This window comes from Physeter macrocephalus, chromosome 8, assembly GCF_002837175.3.
Source record: "Physeter macrocephalus isolate SW-GA chromosome 8, ASM283717v5, whole genome shotgun sequence".
NCBI lineage: Eukaryota > Metazoa > Chordata > Mammalia > Artiodactyla > Physeteridae > Physeter > Physeter macrocephalus.
This window is the reverse complement of record NC_041221.1, coordinates 42,703,003-42,729,345: the sequence shown is the minus strand read 5'-3', so window position 1 is coordinate 42,729,345 and position 26,343 is coordinate 42,703,003. Positions and strand designations below refer to the sequence as shown.

Below are 26,343 nucleotides of genomic sequence, written 5' to 3'. Positions count from 1 at the left end.
GGCGGATTCTTTTTTTTTTTTTTTTTTTTTGGTACGCGGGCCTCTCACTGTTGTGGCCTCTCCCGTTGCGGGGAACAGACTCCGGACACGCAGGCTCAGCGGCCATGGCTCATGGGCCCAGCCGCTCCGCGGCATGTGGGATCTTCCCGGACCGGGGCACAAACCCGTGTCCCCTGCATCGGCAGGCAGATTCTTAACCACTGCACCACCAGGGAAGTCCAACACTTTTCTTCATCATTCTCTTCTGTTCACCCTTTCTGGAGCTCCTATTATTTAGTTGTTGGGCCCCCTGGATTGACCAACTAATTTCTTAAGTTTTCTATCTTATTGTCCAATTATTTGCCATTTTGCCCTAAGTTTTGGATTCCCTAACTATATCCTCTACTTTTCTACTGGGTTTTCCATTTCTGCCATCCAATTTTTATTTTCCTAGTATTTTTGTTGTTGTTGTTCTCTGAATATTCTTCTTTTTAAAACTACCATTTTGTTCCTGTTTTATGGATACAATATTCTCTCTTATTTCTCTGAGAACAGTAATGCCTTTTTTTCCCACATTTTTCTTCTCCCTCCATAGTTTCAGTGTCCTCTGAGTTCTTTTTTTTTAAAAAACAGGTTTATTGGAGGTGTAATTTGTATGCCATAAAATTCACCCATTGTGAGTGTCTAATTCACCGATGTTTAGTATATTTATTGAGTCAGTCAGCCATCACTGCAGTCCAGTTTTAGAACATTTCCATCACCCCAGAAAGGTCTCTGGTGCCCGTTTGCAATTCATCTCCATTCCTAACCCTAGTCCCAATCAGCCAATAATCTGCTTTCTGTCTCTACCCATTTGCGTTTTCTAGGCATTTCATATAAATAGAATCATACAGTATATGTTCTTCTGTGTCTGCGTTTTCACTTCACATGCTGTTTTTGAAGGCCATCCTTGTTGCAGCATGCATCAGGAGTTTATTCCTCTTTACTGTTGCAGAGTATTCCCTTGTGCTGCTGTACCACATTTTGTTTTGACATTCACCAGTTGACTAGACATTTGTGTAGTTTCCACTTTGGAGGAATTAGAAACATCTTTTTGTTATTTTAATATTTTATTTTGTACTCTGTGTTTCACGTTAGAGAATTTTTCCCAAATGTATGACATTCTCTAGCAGTCTGCTCATATTTGGTAAAAGAGGCCAAGTAAGTTACTTGGAAGCTGTATGTGTGCATGGTGGGCGGTGGTGAAGTGGGGGCTTCTTTGTAATTCTTTGGGGAAATCTTCATATCAGTGTTTTTCATCCTTTTCTCTTGGGCTGGTGGTATTTTCCAGAAAAGACTCTTCCAATGTCTTGGCTGGAGGGTATAATCCTAGCTTCCAGTATTCCGGGAGTCGAGAGGAGGGAAAAGGCTGAAATGTCCCAAATTCTAGGACATAAACTCTTACTTAATCCCCCTGTTTTCAGTGGGAGATCCCTGCCTCCTTCAGCTGTGCCTGGTGTCCCTGAGTCCAGAGACGCTCTGTTTTATTATCTTCTACTGCACAGAGTAGAGAAGGAGATCTGGAGATGCTTTTTTTAAATAGACTTTCAAACAGTCTTTCTATTCTTAGCCCTACCATTATCTTCTCCCCCCACCACCATTCCCCCAGCTATCTGGTGCCAATTTCTGAGCCTCTGGGCTTCTGCCGTGTAAAGTAGGCTACCTCCCTGCTCTACCCACTGCCAGTTTGGGATTAGCTTTCTTGGATCCACTAATCCACCTACCACTTTTTCATCTACTTTGCAGTATCCGAAATTTTACTGCTATTTTGTTCTTTCCTGTTATTATTATGGGTTTGTGCTTCTATAGAAATCCTTTTACTCTTATTTTCATAGCATTTTCATCCGGAAGAGAATATTTATTCAACCAGCCATCTTTATTGAGAATCTCAATTTAATTCTTTAATGAAAAATACAACTTCCAGTTCCACATAATTTATGTAAATACCTCACTCTCAAGGAAGTACTGAATAACCCACCACTCTTTAAATGTGAGCTGCACATAGTGACTTCCGTCCAAGAGTACAGAACAGCAAGGGGTGAGGGAGGAGTAGCTTTATATTGGAGATGTCTGAGGAACCCTCCCACAGCCTGGTGATCAAGGCCAACATCAGCAGTGATAAATCATGCTGATCGTATGCACCCTTTGTGGTCTCACTCCCCCAAACCTGTAACCTCAGTCTCATCGTGAGAAAAACATCAGATAAATCCCAATAAAGGGACAATCTACAAAGTACAAGACTACTACTTCTCAAAACTGTCAAGGTCATCAAAAGCAAGGGAAGATTGGAGAACTGTTACCACCAGGAGGAGCCTAAGAAAATATGACAAATAAAGGTAATATAATAACCTGGGTGGCATCCTGGAACAGAAAAAGAACATCAGGCAAAAACCAAGGAATTCTGGGGCTTCCCTGGTGGCGCAGTGGTTGAGAGTCCGCCTGCCGATGCAGGGGACACGGGTTCGTGCCCCGGTTCGGGAAGATCCCGCACGCCGTGGAGCGTCTGAGCCCGTGAGCCATGGCCGCTGAGCCTGCGTGTCTGGAGCCTGTGCTCCGCAACGGGAGAGGCCACAACAGTGAGAGGCCCGCGTACCACAAAAACCAAGGAAATCTGAATAGTGTATGGACTTCAGTTAATATTAATGTATCGATGTTCATTAATTGTGACAAATGTGCTGCATTAATGGGGAAACAGCAGTGGGGCATGTGGAAACGCTTTACTATCTTTGCAACTTTTCTATAAATCTAAAATTATTCCTTTTAAAAATTTATTTAAAAAATAAAAATAACTGAACCTCTAATTTATACTTTGGCTATTTATTGATAACTTTATGCTGATAGAAATGTACCAGGAATTATCATTTTACAATTTGACTCATATCTACCTCGCACCAAAACCATTAGCAATCTGTTCTAATTTGTGTATTTGAATACTTTATTCATTCTCTTTTCCAAATGCTTATTGAGCAAGTTCTATGTTCCAGGAAATATACCTGGTGCCGGGCTACAGAGATTAATAAAATATGATTCCTGTACCACCAGAAGTTTACGTTCTGGGAACACAGACCGTCCTAGAACACTTATTGTATTCCACTTCTCCAGAAGCAAACCAGCTACAATGAACACATTTTGCTATTCCTATTAAGAGTACAAAGAAAATAATAGCTGAAATTCTTCTCTAGCTTTAAATGCTTTTGTTTAGGTGAGACATGGAATTCATTAAAACTGCATTATCAATTAAGAAACGTGCAGGATGATTAGCTTAAAACCTGGTAGAAAAGAGCGTATTGACAACCGAGAAACAGAACTTCCTTCTTTTTGACATGACGACACATCCCCTCACCAACAACAACATTAAGCAGCGCCTCATCAAGAAGGTGCAGGAAGCCGTTCTCGACAAATGGGTGAACGACCCTCACCGCATGGACAAGCGCCTGCTGGCCCTCATCTACCTGGCCCACGCCTCGGATGTCCTGGAGAACGCGTTCGCGCCCCTCCTGGACGAGCAGTACGATTTAGCCACCAAGCGGGTGCGGCAGCTCCTGGACTTAGACCCTGAGGTGGAGTGTCTGAAGGCCAGCACCAACGAGGTGCTGTGGGCAGTGGTGGCCGCCTTCACCAAGTGACCCTGCGCAGAACCGAGCGTCCTCCTTTCTCTCGCGGCAACCAGTCATTTTCCTTCCAGGGACTTCTGGTTTTCTGCAGTTGGTACTTCCCACACTATAATTGGCTTTTGTTTTATGAAATGGTGGGTGGCTTTTTCTTTTGTGTATGTATGCAGGATTCTGCTGGTACGAGAGGCCTTCCTCTTTCTGTTGTGAGAAAAGTTTCACCACCATACTGGCATTCCATTGCTTGTTGCCCGTTTGGGCTCTGGTGTGCTTTGACTGTCAGAGCACCTCCAGGGTCCCCACACGCACATCTTGTGGATTACCTCAGGTTGAGTTTCTCCCACATGTGCATGTACATCTCGCATTCTGCCTGCAATTCAGACAGAAGTCACAAAAAGGCCTTTAACTCACCAAAGGTAAATATCTGTATCTATTAGGACGTTTTATACATAGACCTCAGTTGAGATGTATACTTAGCAAAATTATTTTTAAATTGAAATACACAGTAAATAATATAAAGTGCCCCTTGGATCTTGCTTCCCATGTAAATCTGTTGTATTATTACACTTGTTATAATTTTAACTATTAAATCATAAAGGTCCAGTTGTTTCACACAGCCAGTTTGGGATGGGCTGCATTCCAGTTATGCTGTATATAGTTTGAATTATATAGAAGTTGTTCCTTCTTCTGGCCACCACTGCCCATCTTAGTATCTTGCAGGGTTTAATTAGTTGTACACCTGGTGCCCCTTACTTGCTACAGTCATTGTAATTTGATGGCAAAATAGACCTCTCACCATTGAAGGAGAGAGAAAACGTGTGTCTGATTGGTCCCAAGATTTCGTGAGCTGTGCCATTCGTGGTACTCTCTGCCTATGCATCTCCTTTCTGGAATTTTTTTCAGTCTTATTATTTTTATCATTTCTGTAGAGAAGAGGCTTGTGACCAGTACTAATCTTGAGTACAGTTTTATCTTTTTCTGTCCACAAGTAAATTAATGTCTGCTCTTAAATAAATATCTACTCACACTTTCTTGGGGGAAAAAAATCAAATGTCAGTACTAGCAGATGTTGCATGTAAATCGTTAGCAAGTAAGGACTACAACTCAGATGATTAAGAGTTTTGTAACAGAAAGCTCTGCTGTTTTAATTTTTATATACAATTATGATAATTAGCACATTGTAAGAATATAAACCTTTGCTTTTTAGAGTTTATTTTTACTATTTCTTTATCACTGTTTATCGTATCACCATTGGTTTCATAATGTAAATACTATATATTGAACAAATTTTTTATTACCATAGTTCATGTTACTAGTGGGGCTTTCAGGTGTTTAGAGACTTTTGGTTAACATTCAATTCAAAAGTACTAGATGGTGTATAACTTTAGAGTTGAATTTTAAGGGATTCCCTAATATGTATACTATCTTTTTATCTGAAGTAATAAATAGAGGAAAAAAATCATTGTATAGCAGCATCAGAGGGATTTCTGGTTTTTTTAGGTCTGTAAAGAGAAATTGACCTATAAGTTTCTTAGAATAATCTTAAATCCCCCTCCCCTGCCCCAACAATTATTTGAGAATAGATAGCCAAGATGTTTTCTGAGACATCGAATAACTTCCTAATTGACTAGTGAGTTGCCAGGGAATAGTACTTCTTTGATAACTGACAAATTATTATTATGAGTATAGTTAATTAATTAACCTTGGATTTGAACTATAGTTTTCTATGGGCTTTGACATAAATTTGGCTATTGATTATTTTGTGTTTATTAGTTTGAATTTCCAAAAGTCATTTAAGAATGTCGGAAAACACAACCTAGCTAATTCTAGCCTGGTGCCTTAGGCTGCCTACCACGTGCCAGTGATATTAGAAAACACAAAACCCAAACTGTCTGGTGAAAGTTATGGCAGGCATTTATTGGGGAGACAGTGGGTGGTACAACAATTGAAAAATGAAAGTCATAACTAACCTTTGAAAGATGTGTGCCCTTAACATCAAACTCAAGTAATTTCTTATTCCTCTGGGCTCTTGGTTCATATTGTCTTTATGGCCCTATTTACATCTTATTCTAGCCAGTTAAGTACAGTTAGTTATATTATGAATGTTCCCTTCATTTGATTTAAAATTTCTAGAGTTAGAAATATATGTTACTAGGACTTCCCTGGTGGCGCAGTGGTTAGGAATCTGCCTGCCAATGCAGGGGACACGGGTTCAAGCCCTGGTCTGGGAAGATCCCACATGCCATGGAGCAACTAAGTCCGTGCACCACAACTACTGAGCCTGTGAGCCACAACTACTGAGCCTGCGTGCCGCAACTACCAAAGCCTGCACGCCTAGAGCCCGTGCTCCGCAACAAGAGAAGCCACTGCAATGAGAAGCCCGTGCACCGCAACGAAGAGTAGCCCCAGCTCGTCGCAACTAGAGAAAGCCTGTGCATAGCACCGACGACCCAACGCAGCCAAAAATAAATAAATAAAATAAATAAATTTTAAAAAATGTGTTACTAATGTCTGCATTCTCAGTACCTAGTATGATTTTTTTTAGACCATTATAAATAGGATAAACTCTTTCTGCCAAAGTGCTGAGTCTGCACATGGATAAATAATAATAGCTCACGTTTATTGCGAGCTTACCACGTACCAGGCTCTATTCTAAGAACTTGATATGTCTTTAACCTAACTTAATCCTCATAATAACCCTTGTGAGCTGGAAAGAGTTGTTTTCATCGCTTTACAGACGAAAAGACAGAGGAATAGGTAAGAAGCCTTGACCAGGGTTGCACTGCTAGGAAATGACCAAATTGGAATTCAAATCCAAACAGTCTGGTTCCAGAGCTTGCTCTCATAACCTATTCTATAGTGCTTCATCAAGTAACTGTTAATGATTACTCTTTTTTTGTTGTTTTTTGTTTTTGGTAATGATTTCTTAACATTAAATGTAGGTGTGGGCTAATTTAACACCAGAAATTGAAAGTAAGTAGAATTTCATTTATTATTGAGTTATATTTTTCTTTTATACTATTAAGTTTTAAAATCTAATAGGGCCCCAAATATATTTCAGCTCTTTTACTTTTTGAAGTTATCAAGGAAATTGAATGCAATGATTGTTTTTCTTTTTGTGGAAGCTGATTTGCCAGGGTTTTCTATTTGAAAAGTTTATCTTGTTTTCTTTATTTTTTGCTTTTAATCTTTTTTTTTTTTTTTGGCTGTGCCTCGTGGCATGTGGGATCTTACTTCCCTGACCAGGGATTGAAGCCATGCCCCCTGCAGTGGAAGCGTGGAGTCTTAACCACTGGACTGTCAGGGAAGTCGCGGTTATGTTTTCTTTAAATGTAGAAGATGACGTTAATAATGATTCATGGTACCATTTCTTCATTATTTAATTGACAGTTTTTTTTTCAAGTCCCTAGTTTTACAGCGTGAATAACAAAATGTAAAATGGCAGTTCCAGATCATTTAGCCTTTAAAAAAGAAAAGCTCTCATTTTCTCTTCATTGTGCTTTCCTTTAAATTATTTAGATATTTATAATAGCCATTTTAAACTCCTTATCTGCTAATGCCATTGTCTCTGTCATTTCTGGGTCATGTCAGATTTGGTTGACTTTTTTTTTTGGTTGTGTGGCATGCGGGATCCTAGTTCCCTACCCAGGGATCGAACCTGCACCCCCTGCAGTGGAAGTGCAGGGTCTTAACCACTGGGAAGACACCAGGGAAGTCCTTGTTTGACTGTTTTTGTTGATTTTTTTTTTTCCCCTTAGTTTTGGGTCACATTCTCCTGCTTCTTCACAAGTCTAGTAATTTTTATTGGATGCTGGACATTGTGAATGCTGTGTTGTTGTGTGCTGAATTTTGTTTGTCTTTAAAGACTGTTGAAATTTGTTTTGCTAGGCAGTTAAGTTACTTGTGGATCAGTTTGTTTGTAAGCTTTGTTAGTCCAGGTCTGGAGTAGCCTTTACTCAAGGGCTAGTTTAGCCCTATTACTAAGATGTGATCCTTCTGGAATCCTTTCTGAATGTCCTGGGTGGAAAGTGAGACCTTTTCACTCAGGCTAATTGGCATTCAAATTTTCCCTAGCCCTCTGTGAACTCTTGGAATTGTTCACGTTACAACTTTTCTTGATTTTTTTTTTTTACCTTGTTTTGTGGAGTTTCTCACATAAACTCTTACTTAATCCCCCTGTTTTCAGTGGGAGATCCCTGCCTCCTTCAGCTGTGCCTGGTGTCCCTGAGTCCAGAGACGCTCTGTTTTATTATCTTCTACTGCACAGAGTAGAGAAGGAGATCTGGAGATGCTTTTTTTAAATAGACTTTCAAACAGTCTTTCTATTCTTAGCCCTACCATTATCTTCTCCCCCCACCACCATTCCCCCAGCTATCTGGTGCCAATTTCTGAGCCTCTGGGCTTCTGCCGTGTAAAGTAGGCTACCTCCCTGCTCTACCCACTGCCAGTTTGGGATTAGCTTTCTTGGATCCACTAATCCACCTACCACTTTTTCATCTACTTTGCAGTATCCGAAATTTTACTGCTATTTTGTTCTTTCCTGTTATTATTATGGGTTTGTGCTTCTATAGAAATCCTTTTACTCTTATTTTCATAGCATTTTCATCCGGAAGAGAATATTTATTCAACCAGCCATCTTTATTGAGAATCTCAATTTAATTCTTTAATGAAAAATACAACTTCCAGTTCCACATAATTTATGTAAATACCTCACTCTCAAGGAAGTACTGAATAACCCACCACTCTTTAAATGTGAGCTGCACATAGTGACTTCCGTCCAAGAGTACAGAACAGCAAGGGGTGAGGGAGGAGTAGCTTTATATTGGAGATGTCTGAGGAACCCTCCCACAGCCTGGTGATCAAGGCCAACATCAGCAGTGATAAATCATGCTGATCGTATGCACCCTTTGTGGTCTCACTCCCCCAAACCTGTAACCTCAGTCTCATCGTGAGAAAAACATCAGATAAATCCCAATAAAGGGACAATCTACAAAGTACAAGACTACTACTTCTCAAAACTGTCAAGGTCATCAAAAGCAAGGGAAGATTGGAGAACTGTTACCACCAGGAGGAGCCTAAGAAAATATGACAAATAAAGGTAATATAATAACCTGGGTGGCATCCTGGAACAGAAAAAGAACATCAGGCAAAAACCAAGGAATTCTGGGGCTTCCCTGGTGGCGCAGTGGTTGAGAGTCCGCCTGCCGATGCAGGGGACACGGGTTCGTGCCCCGGTTCGGGAAGATCCCGCACGCCGTGGAGCGTCTGAGCCCGTGAGCCATGGCCGCTGAGCCTGCGTGTCTGGAGCCTGTGCTCCGCAACGGGAGAGGCCACAACAGTGAGAGGCCCGCGTACCACAAAAACCAAGGAAATCTGAATAGTGTATGGACTTCAGTTAATATTAATGTATCGATGTTCATTAATTGTGACAAATGTGCTGCATTAATGGGGAAACAGCAGTGGGGCATGTGGAAACGCTTTACTATCTTTGCAACTTTTCTATAAATCTAAAATTATTCCTTTTAAAAATTTATTTAAAAAATAAAAATAACTGAACCTCTAATTTATACTTTGGCTATTTATTGATAACTTTATGCTGATAGAAATGTACCAGGAATTATCATTTTACAATTTGACTCATATCTACCTCGCACCAAAACCATTAGCAATCTGTTCTAATTTGTGTATTTGAATACTTTATTCATTCTCTTTTCCAAATGCTTATTGAGCAAGTTCTATGTTCCAGGAAATATACCTGGTGCCGGGCTACAGAGATTAATAAAATATGATTCCTGTACCACCAGAAGTTTACGTTCTGGGAACACAGACCGTCCTAGAACACTTATTGTATTCCACTTCTCCAGAAGCAAACCAGCTACAATGAACACATTTTGCTATTCCTATTAAGAGTACAAAGAAAATAATAGCTGAAATTCTTCTCTAGCTTTAAATGCTTTTGTTTAGGTGAGACATGGAATTCATTAAAACTGCATTATCAATTAAGAAACGTGCAGGATGATTAGCTTAAAACCTGGTAGAAAAGAGCGTATTGACAACCGAGAAACAGAACTTCCTTCTTTTTGACATGACGACACATCCCCTCACCAACAACAACATTAAGCAGCGCCTCATCAAGAAGGTGCAGGAAGCCGTTCTCGACAAATGGGTGAACGACCCTCACCGCATGGACAAGCGCCTGCTGGCCCTCATCTACCTGGCCCACGCCTCGGATGTCCTGGAGAACGCGTTCGCGCCCCTCCTGGACGAGCAGTACGATTTAGCCACCAAGCGGGTGCGGCAGCTCCTGGACTTAGACCCTGAGGTGGAGTGTCTGAAGGCCAGCACCAACGAGGTGCTGTGGGCAGTGGTGGCCGCCTTCACCAAGTGACCCTGCGCAGAACCGAGCGTCCTCCTTTCTCTCGCGGCAACCAGTCATTTTCCTTCCAGGGACTTCTGGTTTTCTGCAGTTGGTACTTCCCACACTATAATTGGCTTTTGTTTTATGAAATGGTGGGTGGCTTTTTCTTTTGTGTATGTATGCAGGATTCTGCTGGTACGAGAGGCCTTCCTCTTTCTGTTGTGAGAAAAGTTTCACCACCATACTGGCATTCCATTGCTTGTTGCCCGTTTGGGCTCTGGTGTGCTTTGACTGTCAGAGCACCTCCAGGGTCCCCACACGCACATCTTGTGGATTACCTCAGGTTGAGTTTCTCCCACATGTGCATGTACATCTCGCATTCTGCCTGCAATTCAGACAGAAGTCACAAAAAGGCCTTTAACTCACCAAAGGTAAATATCTGTATCTATTAGGACGTTTTATACATAGACCTCAGTTGAGATGTATACTTAGCAAAATTATTTTTAAATTGAAATACACAGTAAATAATATAAAGTGCCCCTTGGATCTTGCTTCCCATGTAAATCTGTTGTATTATTACACTTGTTATAATTTTAACTATTAAATCATAAAGGTCCAGTTGTTTCACACAGCCAGTTTGAGATGGGCTGCATTCCAGTTATGCTGTATATAGTTTGAATTATATAGAAGTTGTTCCTTCTTCTGGCCACCACTGCCCATCTTAGTATCTTGCAGGGTTTAATTAGTTGTACACCTGGTGCCCCTTACTTGCTACAGTCATTGTAATTTGATGGCAAAATAGACCTCTCACCATTGAAGGAGAGAGAAAACGTGTGTCTGATTGGTCCCAAGATTTCGTGAGCTGTGCCATTCGTGGTACTCTCTGCCTATGCATCTCCTTTCTGGAATTTTTTTCAGTCTTATTATTTTTATCATTTCTGTAGAGAAGAGGCTTGTGACCAGTTCTTATCTTGTGTACAGTTTTATCTTTTTCTGTCCACAAGTAAATTAATGTCTGCTCTTAAATAAATATCTACTCACACTTTCTTGGGGGAAAAAAATCAAATGTCAGTACTAGCAGATGTTGCATGTAAATCGTTAGCAAGTAAGGACTACAACTCAGATGATTAAGAGTTTTGTAACAGAAAGCTCTGCTGTTTTAATTTTTATATACAATTATGATAATTAGCACATTGTAAGAATATAAACCTTTGCTTTTTAGAGTTTATTTTTACTATTTCTTTATCACTGTTTATCGTATCACCATTGGTTTCATAATGTAAATACTATATATTGAACAAATTTTTTATTACCATAGTTCATGTTACTAGTGGGGCTTTCAGGTGTTTAGAGACTTTTGGTTAACATTCAATTCAAAAGTACTAGATGCTGTATAACTTTAGAGTTGAATTTTAAGGGATTCCCTAATATGTATACTATCTTTTTATCTGAAGTAATAAATAAACTATGATCTTGAAAGTGCCTGAATCAGAGCATGCATGTCATTTGTATTTTTGTATTCTAATTATTGTGGTTTTAGTTTTCTTTCTGATGAAGTTTTACTTAGCCTTAGTTTAGTATGGCAATATTTCTATGTAGGGCTTGGCAAACTTTTTCTTATTGGGCCAGATAGAAAATATTTTAAGAAAATATTTTAGGCTTTGTGAGCCATATACGGTGTTGCAGCTACTCAACTCTGCTGAATGAAAGTTGCCATAGACAATACAAATAAATGAGTGAGGCTGTATTCCAGTAAAACTTCATTTACAAAATTAGGCAGCCGGCCATGGGCATTGGTTTGCCAATTCCTGTTTTAACTCATGAAATAAGACAGATTTTTCTCTCCATTAAAATAACCTCCTTTACCTCCAAAAATGATAACTGCTGGTGGTAATTAAGTATAGAAAGTATTAATTTATAGTTTCTTCCCACAAAATGGATACTTGAAACTTATACCAGTCCTGGAATTTCTTTTTAGGTGAAGATTTACTGTTTTCCTCCAGCAGAGATTTTAGGAATGAGGTAGTGGTTGTTTCTAAGGTATTCTTGGCTTTATAAGCCGCATCCGTATTCTCAAGCAAGGGGGAAAGGGCCTCACCCAAACTTCTGTCAGCGTTTGTTTCAGAGCAGAGTGCCCGTCAGCTCTACCTGTGTGTGACCTCAACTTCAGTACGCGTTTGTGTCTCCAGAGGAGAGGGTAAGTGGTACCATCCAGAGGGGAGGGTGTTATCTAGAACTCCTTCCTGTAGAAGGCCACTGTTTACAGTTTTCTGTAAGCAGGAATGGTGTGACTCCAGGGACATTATTCTGTGTGGAAGGAGCAGTATGTCCACAGGCTTAATGCCACTTTTGTTAAAAGCCTTCAGATCCAAGAATCGGGCAGTGAGTTTTAATATAATAAAACGTACTGTGCAATAGTAAATCGATTTCTTCATATGTTTAATTGCTGAGTGTTCCTTAGAATAACCTGGTCTGGAACAATGCTGTAACAGAAGGGAGAAAGGAAACTTACTGAATGCATGCTCTGTGCCTAGTAAAGTATTTTATATCTTGTTTTGACCTCCCAAAACCGCAATTACTATCTTCATTTAATGAAGAACAGGCTTGGAGAGGAGGGGTTGCCCAGTCTCATATTATCTGGTAAGTGTTTGAGCTTTTAATCCTGAAGTGATTGAAAACAGTAATGGCGTTCAACCATAATTTTTCCTTTCTTATTTGGGGACTAGGAGGGGGCTTCTTTTCCTTAACAGAAACAAAAACCACAATAGCGGGCGTCCAAAAAATTCTCATGGTGGTGCAAAATACAATGATAAAAGGATATCCCTGCTTTATTCTGATATCTTGGTATAACTTACATAAATTATCTTTTGGGGGTGAAAAAGTTGACTAATTCTATATATTCTCAGGAGAAAGAAGCATCATCAGATGTCAGTTGGCCAAGAAATCCCTGGCCTGCTGAAGCAGGATTGCATTGTGGCCTCTGATGCATTACGTTACTCAGTTCTTCCCCTCGTTTGCAAACAGATGGGTACAATACTTTTTTAAAGTATGACAAACCCTTGAATTTGGCCACCACCTGAAGGAAAGTGAGAGGGGCTGGTGTGTGGTTCAGTGGCAATATAGGACCAATGAGTGATGACATCCAGCCTGATGGTGACAAGAGTCCATGACTGCCATGCATGGCTACTCTTGCCCCAGGAACATGGAAACCACTAGTCACAAGTCTGTGTGAGGGATTTATGAAGTTTGATTCCAACTCAATGGCCTCTCCATCTTAAATGGAGATATTTATATTGTCAGATAACATTGTTCCATTTCACTTTCATCCAGATCAAGATGACTGACAACCTGAGGTAGTTTCCAATTCATTGCAGCCCACTGGGTCCCAGAATGATAGCCCTGACTCTTTTAAGTTCTGCATGAATGTCGTACGTTCTTTAATAGCACCAAGTAAGGAAGTGATGTTAAGGTTTGTCACCTTGCAGGCTACTTACTCTTCAAAGAGGCATAGGTGGTAAAGTTAGATTGATAACCACACTTCCTCAGCCCAATATTAGAATTATGTAGGCAGTTACTCCTGATAGAGCAGTGGTAGAGCTGTGATTCCCACTAGCAGCATTATATACTGGTGTGCAGTTTACTTTGTGCACTTACATTGGAGAGAACTTTCAGAATAAGCACACATCATTCTCTTTAATCATTTTTGGCTTCATTGTATAATTTCTCCCTTTAATGGACATTTGGGTTTTTCTCATGTTCATTATTACAAACGTAACGTATATTTTTGTACATATCTTTATATTTGATTTCTATAGGAGGAATTAATAGAAGTAAGTTTGCTCAAAGACTATGCCTTGAAAATGTAAAAGATAAAGCCAGATTTTCTAAGATTCATGTTAAGTTCCACTTCAAATAACGTGAATGCTGGTTTCCCCACACCTTAGCTAATACCTTAGAGGGTGTCATCAATCCTGGTCTTTGCCAAGGTAATAGTGAGGAGAAGGGTCAAATTATTTTAATTATCGAAGGGTTGATTATCATTTACTATCTTTATTGGTAATTTGTATTTTTTTTCTGTGAGTTACCTGATCATGTTCTTTATTCATTTTTCTAATTTAGGTTATTGATCTTTTTATGTCTTGATTCACCAGGACTTTCCATATATCGTGGATATTAACCCTGTGTCTGTGATGCAGTTGTTTTTCTCAGTCTTTGGAGTTGGTATATATGGTAAGTATTTTTTTTCCTTTTTTTTTTCCTAACAATTCAGAAAAGTGTAAGGTGCAGTAGTGCTTAAGCATGGAATCTGTGGAGACCTTAATCATCATACTAAAGAGATCAGCATGGTATTCAGGTTTGGGGATATATATATATATGTGTATATATATATATTTCATAAAAATTTGGGGAGGTATGATTATAACAAATATAAAAATCATGAAAAATATGTATAATTATATGTGTATATAAAGGTTTCATGTAATTTTTTTTTTTTTACCTTGTTTTGTGGAGTTTCTCACCATAACACATGTGGCTTTGTTTTTAGCCAGACTCACGCGAACACCACGCAGATTTCTAGAGCTCTTATTCTGCATAGTCCCCTCTTCTCCAGTACTCTGCCTTGCATATTCCAGCTGCCTTAGCCTCCCCCAGCTCTGATCTCTGCCTTTTTACACAGTGTGAGTCCTGTACTCTACTTGAGGTCTTCTGTTCTGCTCTGCTGTCTGGCATGTGCCTTTGGGTATTAAGCTTGGGCAGTAGTAGGGCTCAGGGAGGTTTTTCTCAAAGATCACAGCTCTGGGCTGCCTTTTGACTAGCATCTGAACAGTTTCATATATTTTATGCAGATTTCTAATTGTTTAAGTCCAGAAGGCAAGTCCAAGACTAATTAATCATAGCCCCATATTCTTCAGTGTTGTCATATGGCAAAATAATTTTGAATACTAATGTATTTTAAGGCAGCACTTTCCACTAGAGCTTTCTGCAACAATGGAGATGTTTTATTTCTGTGATGTCCGCTCAGTAACCTCTAGCCCCACTTGGCTATTGAGCACTTGAAACGTGGCTAGGGCAACTGAGGAACTGAGTTGTTTTCCCTGCTTATTTATTTATTTGGCTGTGCCGCAGGGCTTGTAGGATCTTAGCTCCCTGACCAGGGATCGAACCTGAGTTCGATCCATGCAGTGGAAGCATGGAGTCCTAACCACTGGACTGCCAGGGAATTCCCTGAGTTTTTTTATTAATTTAAATTTAATAGCCCTTTATAGTTAATGGCTGCTGTAGTAGACAGTACAATTTGTTTTTTCTCAATATTAAAAAATTTCAGCTTTTGCATATAATAAAGGTGCCGGTGGTTGATCTCTAACATGTCCCAATTTAGAAAGTTACTGTAGTATTTTTTTCAAATTACCCAAATAGTCACACGTTCATTGGAGATTATTTGGAAAATACAAAAAAGAAAATTTGTCACATATAATCCCCCAAATAATCAAGATTAATATTTTGATGTATTTCCTTCTAGTCTTCTATAAAGAAAAAAACTATTTTAGTGAAAAAAAAATATATTTTTTTTAAAGATTTTTTTTGATGTGGACCATTTTTAAAGTCTTTATTGAATTTGTTACAGTATTGCTTCTGGGGGTTTTGTGTGTGTGTGTGTGTTTTGTTGTTGTTGTTTTTTGGCCGCTAGGCATGTGGGATCTTAGCTCCCCGACCAGGGATCCAACCCGCACCTCCTGCATTGGAAAGCGAAGTCTTAAACCACTGGACCACCAGGGAAGTCCCTTGGTTTTATTTTAAGTATTTCTGTCTCAAAGGGAAATACGCATAGATGACAAGATTAAAATGATGAAAATGTTTTGTCCTTCTATAATTAGGTTTATATTATTTGTCAGCAAAGAATAGCATTGCCTAAACGGGCTTTCCCAGTTTTATAGGTCAGGTATATGTAGCAGTTCAGGAATAACTTATTGATCAGGAAACTTTTTAATTCTTTTCTCTTTTTGTTGCAGATGGGTGTTTAACAGAAAAGAAATCTCATATTTTGCTAGTGGCTGCTTTTTGACAGTAGCTAGAGAGAAGCCAAACATAATTTAATATTGATATTTGGCTTATTTCCGCATTAGGGGAACTGGTTTGGAGACTGCTTTCAGCTTGAGTAACTGTTGTGCCTGAAAATCATGTTCCAGGTGCTTAGAAACCAAAGGCCTGGCCATCAGGGGGTTCATGGTTTAGTTGGCAAGAAAACATAGTTGGATTTTCTTCTGTTTCTCTGGAGGAAAAAAGGTCAAATGTTACTGTTCATTTTAACAGTACAAAATTTAATAAGATTAGCAGATAATACCTATCATTTCTAACTTCGGGAATCTTTCTTTTAGGTGAGACGTGGAATCCGTTAAAATTGCATTATCAGTTAAGAAACGTGCGGGAACGATTAGCTAAAAACCTGGTAGAAAAGGGCGTATTGACAACCGAGAAACAGAACTTCCTTCTTTTTGACATGACGACACATCCCCTCACCAACAACAACATTAAGCAGCGCCTCATCAAGAAGGTGCAGGAAGCCGTTCTCGACAAATGGGTGAACGACCCTCACCGCATGGACAAGCGCCTGCTGGCCCTCATCTACCTGGCCCACGCCTCGGATGTCCTGGAGAACGCGTTCGCGCCCCTCCTGGACGAGCAGTACGATTTAGCCACCAAGCGGGTGCGGCAGCTCCTGGACTTAGACCCTGAGGTGGAGTGTCTGAAGGCCAGCACCAACGAGGTGCTGTGGGCAGTGGTGGCCGCCTTCACCAAGTGACCCTGCGCAGAACCGAGCGTCCTCCTTTCTCTCGCGGCAACCAGTCATTTTCCTTCCAGGGACTTCTGGTTTTCTGCAGTTGGTACTTCCCACACTATAATTGGCTTTTGTTTTATGAAATGGTGGGTGGCTTTTTCTTTTGTGTATGTATGCAGGATTCTGCTGGTACGAGAGGCCTTCCTCTTTCTGTTGTGAGAAAAGTTTCACCACCATACTGGCATTCCATTGCTTGTTGCCCGTTTGGGCTCTGGTGTGCTTTGACTGTCAGAGCACCTCCAGGGTCCCCACACGCACATCTTGTGGATTACCTCAGGTTGAGTTTCTCCCACATGTGCATGTACATCTCGCATTCTGCCTGCAATTCAGACAGAAGTCACAAAAAGGCCTTTAACTCACCAAAGGTAAATATCTGTATCTATTAGGACGTTTTATACATAGACCTCAGTTGAGATGTATACTTAGCAAAATTATTTTTAAATTGAAATACACAGTAAATAATATAAAGTGCCCCTTGGATCTTGCTTCCCATGTAAATCTGTTGTATTATTACACTTGTTATAATTTTAACTATTAAATCATAAAAGTCTGATTGTTTCACATAACCAGTTTGGGATGAGCTCCCATTCTAGTTATGCTGTATATAGTTTGAATTATATGGATATTGTTCCTTCTTCTGGCCACCCCTGCCCATCTTAGTATTTTGCAAGGTTTAATTAGTTGTACACCTGGTACCCCTTACTTGCTACAGTTATTATAATTTGATGGCAAAATAGACCTCTCATCATTGAAGGAGAGAGAAAACATGTGTGTCTAATTGGTCCCAAGATTTTTTGAGCTGTGCCATTCATGGTACTCTTTGCCTATGCATCTCCTTTCAGGAATTTTTTTTCGGTCTTACTATTTTTATCATTTCTATAGAGAAGAGGCTTGTGACCAGTACTAATCTTGAGTACAGTTTTATCTTTTTCTGTCCACAAGTAAATTAATGTCTGCTCTTAAATAAATATCTACTCACACTTTCTTGGGGGAAAAAAATCAAATGTCAGTACTAGCAGATGTTGCATGTAAATCGTTAGCAAGTAAGGACTACAACTCAGATGATTAAGAGTTTTGTAACAGAAAGCTCTGCTGTTTTAATTTTTATATACAATTATGATAATTAGCACATTGTAAGAATATAAACCTTTGCTTTTTAGAGTTTATTTTTACTATTTCTTTATCACTGTTTATCGTATCACCATTGGTTTCATAATGTAAATACTATATATTGAACAAATTTTTTATTACCATAGTTCATGTTACTAGTGGGGCTTTCAGGTGTTTAGAGACTTTTGGTTAACATTCAATTCAAAAGTACTAGATGGTGTATAACTTTAGAGTTGAATTTTAAGGGATTCCCTAATATGTATACTATCTTTTTATCTGAAGTAATAAATAAACTATGATCTTGAAAGTGCCTGAATCAGAGCATGCATGTCATTTGTATTTTTGTATTCTAATTATTGTGGTTTTAGTTTTCTTTCTGATGAAGTTTTACTTAGCCTTAGTTTAGTATGGCAATATTTCTATGTAGGGCTTGGCAAACTTTTTCTTATTGGGCCAGATAGAAAATATTTTAAGAAAATATTTTAGGCTTTGTGAGCCATATACGGTGTTGCAGCTACTCAACTCTGCTGAATGAAAGTTGCCATAGACAATACAAATAAATGAGTGAGGCTGTATTCCAGTAAAACTTCATTTACAAAATTAGGCAGCCGGCCATGGGCATTGGTTTGCCAATTCCTGTTTTAACTCATGAAATAAGACAGATTTTTCTCTCCATTAAAATAACCTCCTTTACCTCCAAAAATGATAACTGCTGGTGGTAATTAAGTATAGAAAGTATTAATTTATAGTTTCTTCCCACAAAATGGATACTTGAAACTTATACCAGTCCTGGAATTTCTTTTTAGGTGAAGATTTACTGTTTTCCTCCAGCAGAGATTTTAGGAATGAGGTAGTGGTTGTTTCTAAGGTATTCTTGGCTTTATAAGCCGCATCCGTATTCTCAAGCAAGGGGGAAAGGGCCTCACCCAAACTTCTGTCAGCGTTTGTTTCAGAGCAGAGTGCCCGTCAGCTCTACCTGTGTGTGACCTCAACTTCAGTACGCGTTTGTGTCTCCAGAGGAGAGGGTAAGTGGTACCATCCAGAGGGGAGGGTGTTATCTAGAACTCCTTCCTGTAGAAGGCCACTGTTTACAGTTTTCTGTAAGCAGGAATGGTGTGACTCCAGGGACATTATTCTGTGTGGAAGGAGCAGTATGTCCACAGGCTTAATGCCACTTTTGTTAAAAGCCTTCAGATCCAAGAATCGGGCAGTGAGTTTTAATATAATAAAACGTACTGTGCAATAGTAAATCGATTTCTTCATATGTTTAATTGCTGAGTGTTCCTTAGAATAACCTGGTCTGGAACAATGCTGTAACAGAAGGGAGAAAGGAAACTTACTGAATGCATGCTCTGTGCCTAGTAAAGTATTTTATATCTTGTTTTGACCTCCCAAAACCGCAATTACTATCTTCATTTAATGAAGAACAGGCTTGGAGAGGAGGGGTTGCCCAGTCTCATATTATCTGGTAAGTGTTTGAGCTTTTAATCCTGAAGTGATTGAAAACAGTAATGGCGTTCAACCATAATTTTTCCTTTCTTATTTGGGGACTAGGAGGGGGCTTCTTTTCCTTAACAGAAACAAAAACCACAATAGCGGGCGTCCAAAAAATTCTCATGGTGGTGCAAAATACAATGATAAAAGGATATCCCTGCTTTATTCTGATATCTTGGTATAACTTACATAAATTATCTTTTGGGGGTGAAAAAGTTGACTAATTCTATATATTCTCAGGAGAAAGAAGCATCATCAGATGTCAGTTGGCCAAGAAATCCCTGGCCTGCTGAAGCAGGATTGCATTGTGGCCTCTGATGCATTACGTTACACAGTTCCTCCCCTCGTTTGCAAACAGATGGGTACAATACTTTTTTAAAGTATGACAAACCCTTGAATTTGGCCACCACCTGAAGGAAAGTGAGAGGGGCTGGTGTGTGGTTCAGTGGCAATATAGGACCAATGAGTGATGACATCCAGCCTGATGGTGACAAGAGTCCATGACTGCCATGCATGGCTACTCTTGCCCCAGGAACATGGAAACCACTAGTCACAAGTCTGTGTGAGGGATTTATGAAGTTTGATTCCAACTCAATGGCCTCTCCATCTTAAATGGAGATATTTATATTGTCAGATAACATTGTTCCATTTCACTTTCATCCAGATCAAGATGACTGACAACCTGAGGTAGTTTCCAATTCATTGCAGCCCACTGGGTCCCAGAATGATAGCCCTGACTCTTTTAAGTTCTGCATGAATGTCGTACGTTCTTTAATAGCACCAAGTAAGGAAGTGATGTTAAGGTTTGTCACCTTGCAGGCTACTTACTCTTCAAAGAGGCATAGGTGGTAAAGTTAGATTGATAACCACACTTCCTCAGCCCAATATTAGAATTATGTAGGCAGTTACTCCTGATAGAGCAGTGGTAGAGCTGTGATTCCCACTAGCAGCATTATATACTGGTGTGCAGTTTACTTTGTGCACTTACATTGGAGAGAACTTTCAGAATAAGCACACATCATTCTCTTTAATCATTTTTGGCTTCATTGTATAATTTCTCCCTTTAATGGACATTTGGGTTTTTCTCATGTTCATTATTACAAACGTAACGTATATTTTTGTACATATCTTTATATTTGATTTCTATAGGAGGAATTAATAGAAGTAAGTTTGCTCAAAGACTATGCCTTGAAAATGTAAAAGATAAAGCCAGATTTTCTAAGATTCATGTTAAGTTCCACTTCAAATAACGTGAATGCTGGTTTCCCCACACCTTAGCTAATACCTTAGAGGGTGTCATCAATCCTGGTCTTTGCCAAGGTAATAGTGAGGAGAAGGGTCAAATTATTTTAATTATCGAAGGGTTGATTATCATTTACTATCTTTATTGGTAATTTGTATTTTTTTTCTGTGAGTTACCTGATCATGTTCTTTATTCATTTTTCTAATTTAGGTTATTGATCTTTTTATGTCTTGATTCACCAGGACTTTCCATATATCGTGGATATTAACCCTGTGTCTGTGATGCAGTTGTTTTTCTCAGTCTTTGGAGTTGGTATATATGGTAAGTATTTTTTTTCCTTTTTTTTTTCCTAACAATTCAGAAAAGTGTAAGGTGCAGTAGTGCTTAAGCATGGAATCTGTGGAGACCTTAATTATCATACTAAAGAGATCAGCATGGTATTCAGGTTTGGGGATATATATATATATGTGTATATATATATATTTCATAAAAATTTGGGGAGGTATGATTATAACAAATATAAAAATCATGAAAAATATGTATAATTATATGTGTATATAAAGGTTTCATGTAATTTTTTTTTTTTTTTTTTTTTTTTTTTTCCGGTACGCGGGCCTCTCACTGCTGTGGCCTCTCCCGTTGCGGAGCATAGGCTCCGGACGCGCAGGCCCAGCGGCCATGGCTCACGGGCCCAGCTGCTCCGCAGCATGTGGGATCTTCCCGGACCGGGGCACGAACCCACGTCCCCTGCGTCGGCAGGCGGACTCCCAACCACTGCGCCACCAGGGAAGCCCTCATGTAATTTTTATGATTAAAATACAAATGGAAAATCTCATAAACAATTGTATAGGCTAGTGGATTATTTTAAGGCGAACATGCTTGCAGCCATCACCCAGGCCAGGAGATAGAACCTTGCCAGCTGTCCAGAAGCCGTTCAAGGCTTCCTCCCAATTACAACCTCCCTAAGTCTCTGTCCCAACCCAGTATTCATCTTTAATAATTTTGTTCTGTTTCATTTTTCACTTTATATGTCTTTTTTAGTTTCTCTCAATCTGTAAGTTCTTTCCCTCATCTCTCTCATTTTTTTCCTTGAGGAATATTTGTTGATAAAATTGGATCCCTTGTCCTGTTGTTTGGATTTTGCTGATTGTATCCACATAGTGTAGTTTAATGTGTTTTAATGACCTCTACTTCCTGAGAATTGGGCGTTAGATCTGAGGCTCTGTCAGATTCGGGTTGGTTTGTGTAGGCACCTGTTTCATCGGGGGTGGTGTGTTCTTGCATCAGGAAGCACATGGTGTCTCTCTTTTTGTGATGGTTTGTGATAGCAATCTTGCTGTTCAGTTCTTAGATCCTGTGATTTATTGAGGTTGCATGTGGTGATATTTTAACTGTTACCATTTCTTCTTTGTTTATTAGCTAAAATATTTCTATAAAGAGAAACTTCACTTTACCTACAATACCTTTTAGTACAGTTCATAGAGGAAAGGTAGGAGAATTTCTACATTTTATTTACCAGTTTTCAAAATAGACTTGGTTCCAAAGCATTCTCCAAAGGTGACTGATTAATTTTCTTTAAGTATCCTGAACTTGTGGAAATTAACATTCTTTTATCATCATCATTTTCCTTGATGAGAAGTTGGATTCTTTTTTTTTTGTTAGGCAAGCTGCTATTTTAATATATCAACACCAAAACAGAAGGCTTTCTTTTTTTTTTTTCCTTAAAAAGCTCCTTTATTTATTTATTTATTTATTTATTTTTTAACATCTTTATTGGAGTATAACTGTTTTACAATAGTGTGTTAGTTTCTCCTTTACAACAAAGTGAATCAGTTATACATATACATATGTTCCCATATCTCTTCCCTCTTGCGTCTCCCTCCCTCCCACCCTCCCTATCCCACCCCTCTCATGGTCACAAAGCACAGAGGTGATCTCCCTGTGCTATGCGGCAGCTTCCCACTAGCTATCTAATTTACATTTGGTAGTGCATATATGGGGTCAGGTTTTTAAATTTAGATATAAGAAAGTTCAATATTCTATAAATAAGAATATCTTAAGTACTCATGAACATAACAAGAAGTATAATGTAGTGTCCAATTAATTGATTAGTAGTAAGGTCCTCTGTTCCCTTAAGAAACTATAATATAGTTAATTAAAGGAGATAACCAGAAAATACAAGTTAATGGTTCCTGAAATACATTGTCAATGGTTTCTGCCTACTGGCTTTAAGAACAACTGTTTATATCTAATATTCAACAAAATATTTTGCATCAAAATAATTATCTTACTTGTAACAAAAGCAGCTGGAGAAGATGATCATAGCAATTATGCAGACAGCCATAGAAATGAGCAAAGCCAGCCATCGAATGCTGCCATCGAAAAATGGACCTGATAATGGAAGTAAACAATGAAAAAGACATATTACCTTTCGATCACATCTTAAAAGGAAAAAATAACTTGTAGTGTTGAACTCTAGAAAGCTTGCTTATTGTTAAAACCAGAGAAAATATTTCACTGAGAATCATGATTGCACTTTTCTCTGCTAACCTACCTATAACAACAGGGGGCAGTGTAGGTTGTAAATACTGGTTACATAAGTTGGTCCGACAACATTCTATTGTCCGGCGTAGCTGGGCTTTTGGTGAATCCTAAAGGAAGAAAATTAGAAATAATCTGATACACGAAACTGATAATTAATTTTTAAAATATTCATAAAATACAGTTTCTAATTCAGTGAGTGAAAAGGACCTGCTAAGTTTGTGTGAAAGTGATTATTGAAAAATTTAAATCTATCGTGAAATAGTGTTGTAAAGACTCTAAAATGTTTTTTCTTAAGAAGAATGTATGTATGTGCATGGTGTGTTAGAACACTAGACTATAACTTAATTACAGATAAACAAAAGTTTATATATATTTTTCACCCAAAATTTGGCATATCTTAAGATATGACTATTCATTTGTTTTTAGTAAAAAAGTATTTAAAATCATGAGATCTTTTCCTAAAAAACATGGGTAATACATTTTATTACAGTGATAGACTAGCAGGGTAAATATGATCTCATAGTAGTATTGAGACTTAGTTGGATGAGACTTAAGATCTGACTAAAAAGTGGAGCGTGTCCTAGGCCAAAGAAATGACAGGTTAGAAAAGGTAGTCAAGTAGGCAGAAGATACAGTTGATTCTGCCTATAACAACTATGTTGAAACTAATGAACCTGGTATGGAAGCAAGTTGAAGTGTATGTGGTGAGGATAAGGGCAAAATATAGAAACAATATTTCTGAGAGTTTTTGGGAGACCACCAACCAGATATGTGTCCCTAATAGATCAGAAAATGAGCACAGGGAAAGACTGTAGTCATGGGAACAGATACCAAAAATTATATGTGAAGTTTTATTTGATTAAAAGTACAGTATTTGAGAAGTTCTTAACTTGAATGCTGACATTTCAGCACTACCTGGAAGAAGTGCCATTCCAGACCAAAACAGTAACAGAAAGGAATTGTCTGTCGTCATAGAAGTAGCAAGAATATAAGCAGAAATCAACCTTCTTATTCTTAAATATCAGATGGGTAGAAAGGAGAAACCCCGGTATAATCAGGTATTCCTTTAAAAATGTGAAAATGAGATTCCATAGGGGAATCTATATGGGATTCTATAAGGGACTTGAGATTATATAAGAGAAGGTAAGATGGGTCAAGAGTACTTGGAAACCTCCAAAAGCACAAGTTTTACATTTTAACTGAATTTTTAACTTTCTAACAATTTTTTTTACCTTTAAATGATCATAAAAAGAAAGAGAAAAGAGAGACATGTCAGAAGTTACACAGGTGACTCTGAAAAAAATATCCCAGATCTAGAGAAAACTTACATGAAGGATGGAATGAAGAGTATACAACTAAAGATGAATAAAAGAAGCGTGAAGCATCCAAGAATAGTCCCAGTATGGCTAAAGTTCAAAATGAGCTCAGCCTTGCAGGACAGAAAATGTAAAGAAAAATCAGGAAGGGGTTTTTGGCAGTGCTAGAAGAAAGACCACCAAGCAATGGATGTAGTATTGCCGACAAAATACCAGGTAATGGAGGACAAAGAAAACGAACACTTCCTTAACTCTCGTTTTGTTTCAGTCTTCTCTATCAAGGATGATTACAGGAATGAAGAAGGCAGACCAAACGCTAGTAAGTGGGATTGGTATCCCAGAAGTATGCAGAGACCCTACAATGTTTCTGTGTTCTGTCTGAATTCCCATCTTCTCAGCTAGGTGAATTACATCACAGGAAGTTGAGAGCACTTCGGAGAAGGCTGAAAGCGGTATGATTTAAAGATTTTAGAAACGAGGAGTGCTGTAAACCAGATAGCTAAATGTTACATTACTTTTAAAAGGGAAAGAAAGACTTTGCCAACAACAGATTGGGGGCAGCACAGTATTATGGAAACAAGGATTTGGGAATCAAATAGCTTAAATCACAGCTTTGCCATTTATTAACTTTGTGACCCTAAGCAATGAACTTACTTCTCTCTGGGCTTTAGTTTCCTCTGCTATAAGACGGAGGATAAAAAATATCTGCCTCATAGGGTAACTGGGAGAAAATGAGGTAAAATATACCAAGCACTTAGCATATTAAATGCAAATAGTAAATGTTAAATAAATTAATTCTTCTTCCTCTAGTGAATGTGACACAGATCCCAGTTGACATTCTAGAATAAGTCACAAATGCTTGTAATCTCCTGGAAGACTGACTCAATGTGGCTTCACTGAGAACAAGCAACATGAAACTCACATCTTTCTTATGTAGGTTAACTACTGCACACAGCCATGTGCAGACCAGGCACACTTCTCCTTGGGGAATCAACGCTTTTCCTGTGGCCCCTCCCTTTATTTCATAGGCCTCAAATTAGGTCTTACCTTGCACTGAAAATCAGATCCTTCATATTTCATACACCCTGAAGCCAATGTGGTTTCTCCTTGGTCATCTTCTTCTATGATGGCAAAGCAATGCCCATTAGTTCTAAAAGAAAAAAAGCCAAAAAACCAAAACCAACTTCACATTGGAAAGTACTAATTAAATCTTGGTATGAATGTGACCAGTTACTGATGGCTTTTAGTTCTGAATTAGAATTACATTCACATTTGACTTACTGGCAAAACCGTATGCGTTTTAAGGCAAGTGAAAATTGTCACATCTGAACTAAAACCTAAAGGTCTAATAAAAATCCTGTGTCAGGTAGAAAAGGATTTTCTATTAAACAAGTCCCACCAAATATGAAATACTATGTAACTTCTCTTTGCTAATCATAGTCATGTGATCACAGAAAGATGATTTATACAACTTTATAAAGTAAATAATCTTAACGTTTAAAAATATACTTAAAAATAACTTTGTCTCTTTTCATCCATAAGATTTTCAGTATTCCCATACTGTACACAATAATAAATAAAAACAAACTTTCCTGTGAAACATAAAAATAGATTCAATGACAAAGAAAAGTATATTTGGGAAGACCAGACTAAGATCCTGAGAGGCACTTTTTATTTAACATGATAGGAAAAGAGGGAGAACTTCTGAATAGCTGAATTTTCAAGAAATTTATATAAATGTATTTGTATTTAATAAAATGTTATCGGGGCTTCCCTGGTGGCGCAGTGGTTAAGAATCCGCCTGCCAATGC

At 38.6% G+C, this 26,343-nt stretch overlaps 2 protein-coding genes and 1 pseudogene across 2 annotated transcripts; all 3 read left to right on the top strand.

The window, feature by feature from the left end:
- Positions 1–2,084: 2,084 nt before the first annotated feature.
- On the top strand, positions 2,085–5,006 carry LOC112063544 (Golgi phosphoprotein 3-like; annotated as a pseudogene).
- A 1,947-nt stretch (positions 5,007–6,953) lies between these two features.
- LOC112065457 (Golgi phosphoprotein 3-like) lies at positions 6,954–17,365 on the top strand. Its single transcript, XM_024126060.3, has 2 exons — positions 6,954–6,990; positions 16,365–17,365. Exons 1-2 carry the CDS (start codon positions 6,969–6,971, stop codon positions 16,787–16,789), a joined length of 447 nt encoding a protein of 148 aa, XP_023981828.2. The 5' UTR covers positions 6,954–6,968; the 3' UTR covers positions 16,790–17,365.
- Positions 9,657–10,945, top strand: LOC129392318 (Golgi phosphoprotein 3-like). Its single transcript, XM_055086518.1, has one exon. It carries the CDS (start codon positions 9,715–9,717, stop codon positions 10,015–10,017), a length of 303 nt encoding a protein of 100 aa, XP_054942493.1. The 5' UTR covers positions 9,657–9,714; the 3' UTR covers positions 10,018–10,945.
- Positions 17,366–26,343: the final 8,978 nt, after the last annotated feature.

Coding starts and splice junctions, on each gene's coding strand:
- LOC112065457 (XM_024126060.3), top strand. CDS start 6,969: ATGACGTTAATAATGATTCATG. Junction 6,991..16,364: donor GACGTTAATAATGATTCATG/GTACCATTTCTT, acceptor TCTTTCTTTTAG/GTGAGACGTGGAATCCGTTA.
- LOC129392318 (XM_055086518.1), top strand. CDS start 9,715: ATGACGACACATCCCCTCACCAACAACAACATTAAGCAGCGCCTCATC.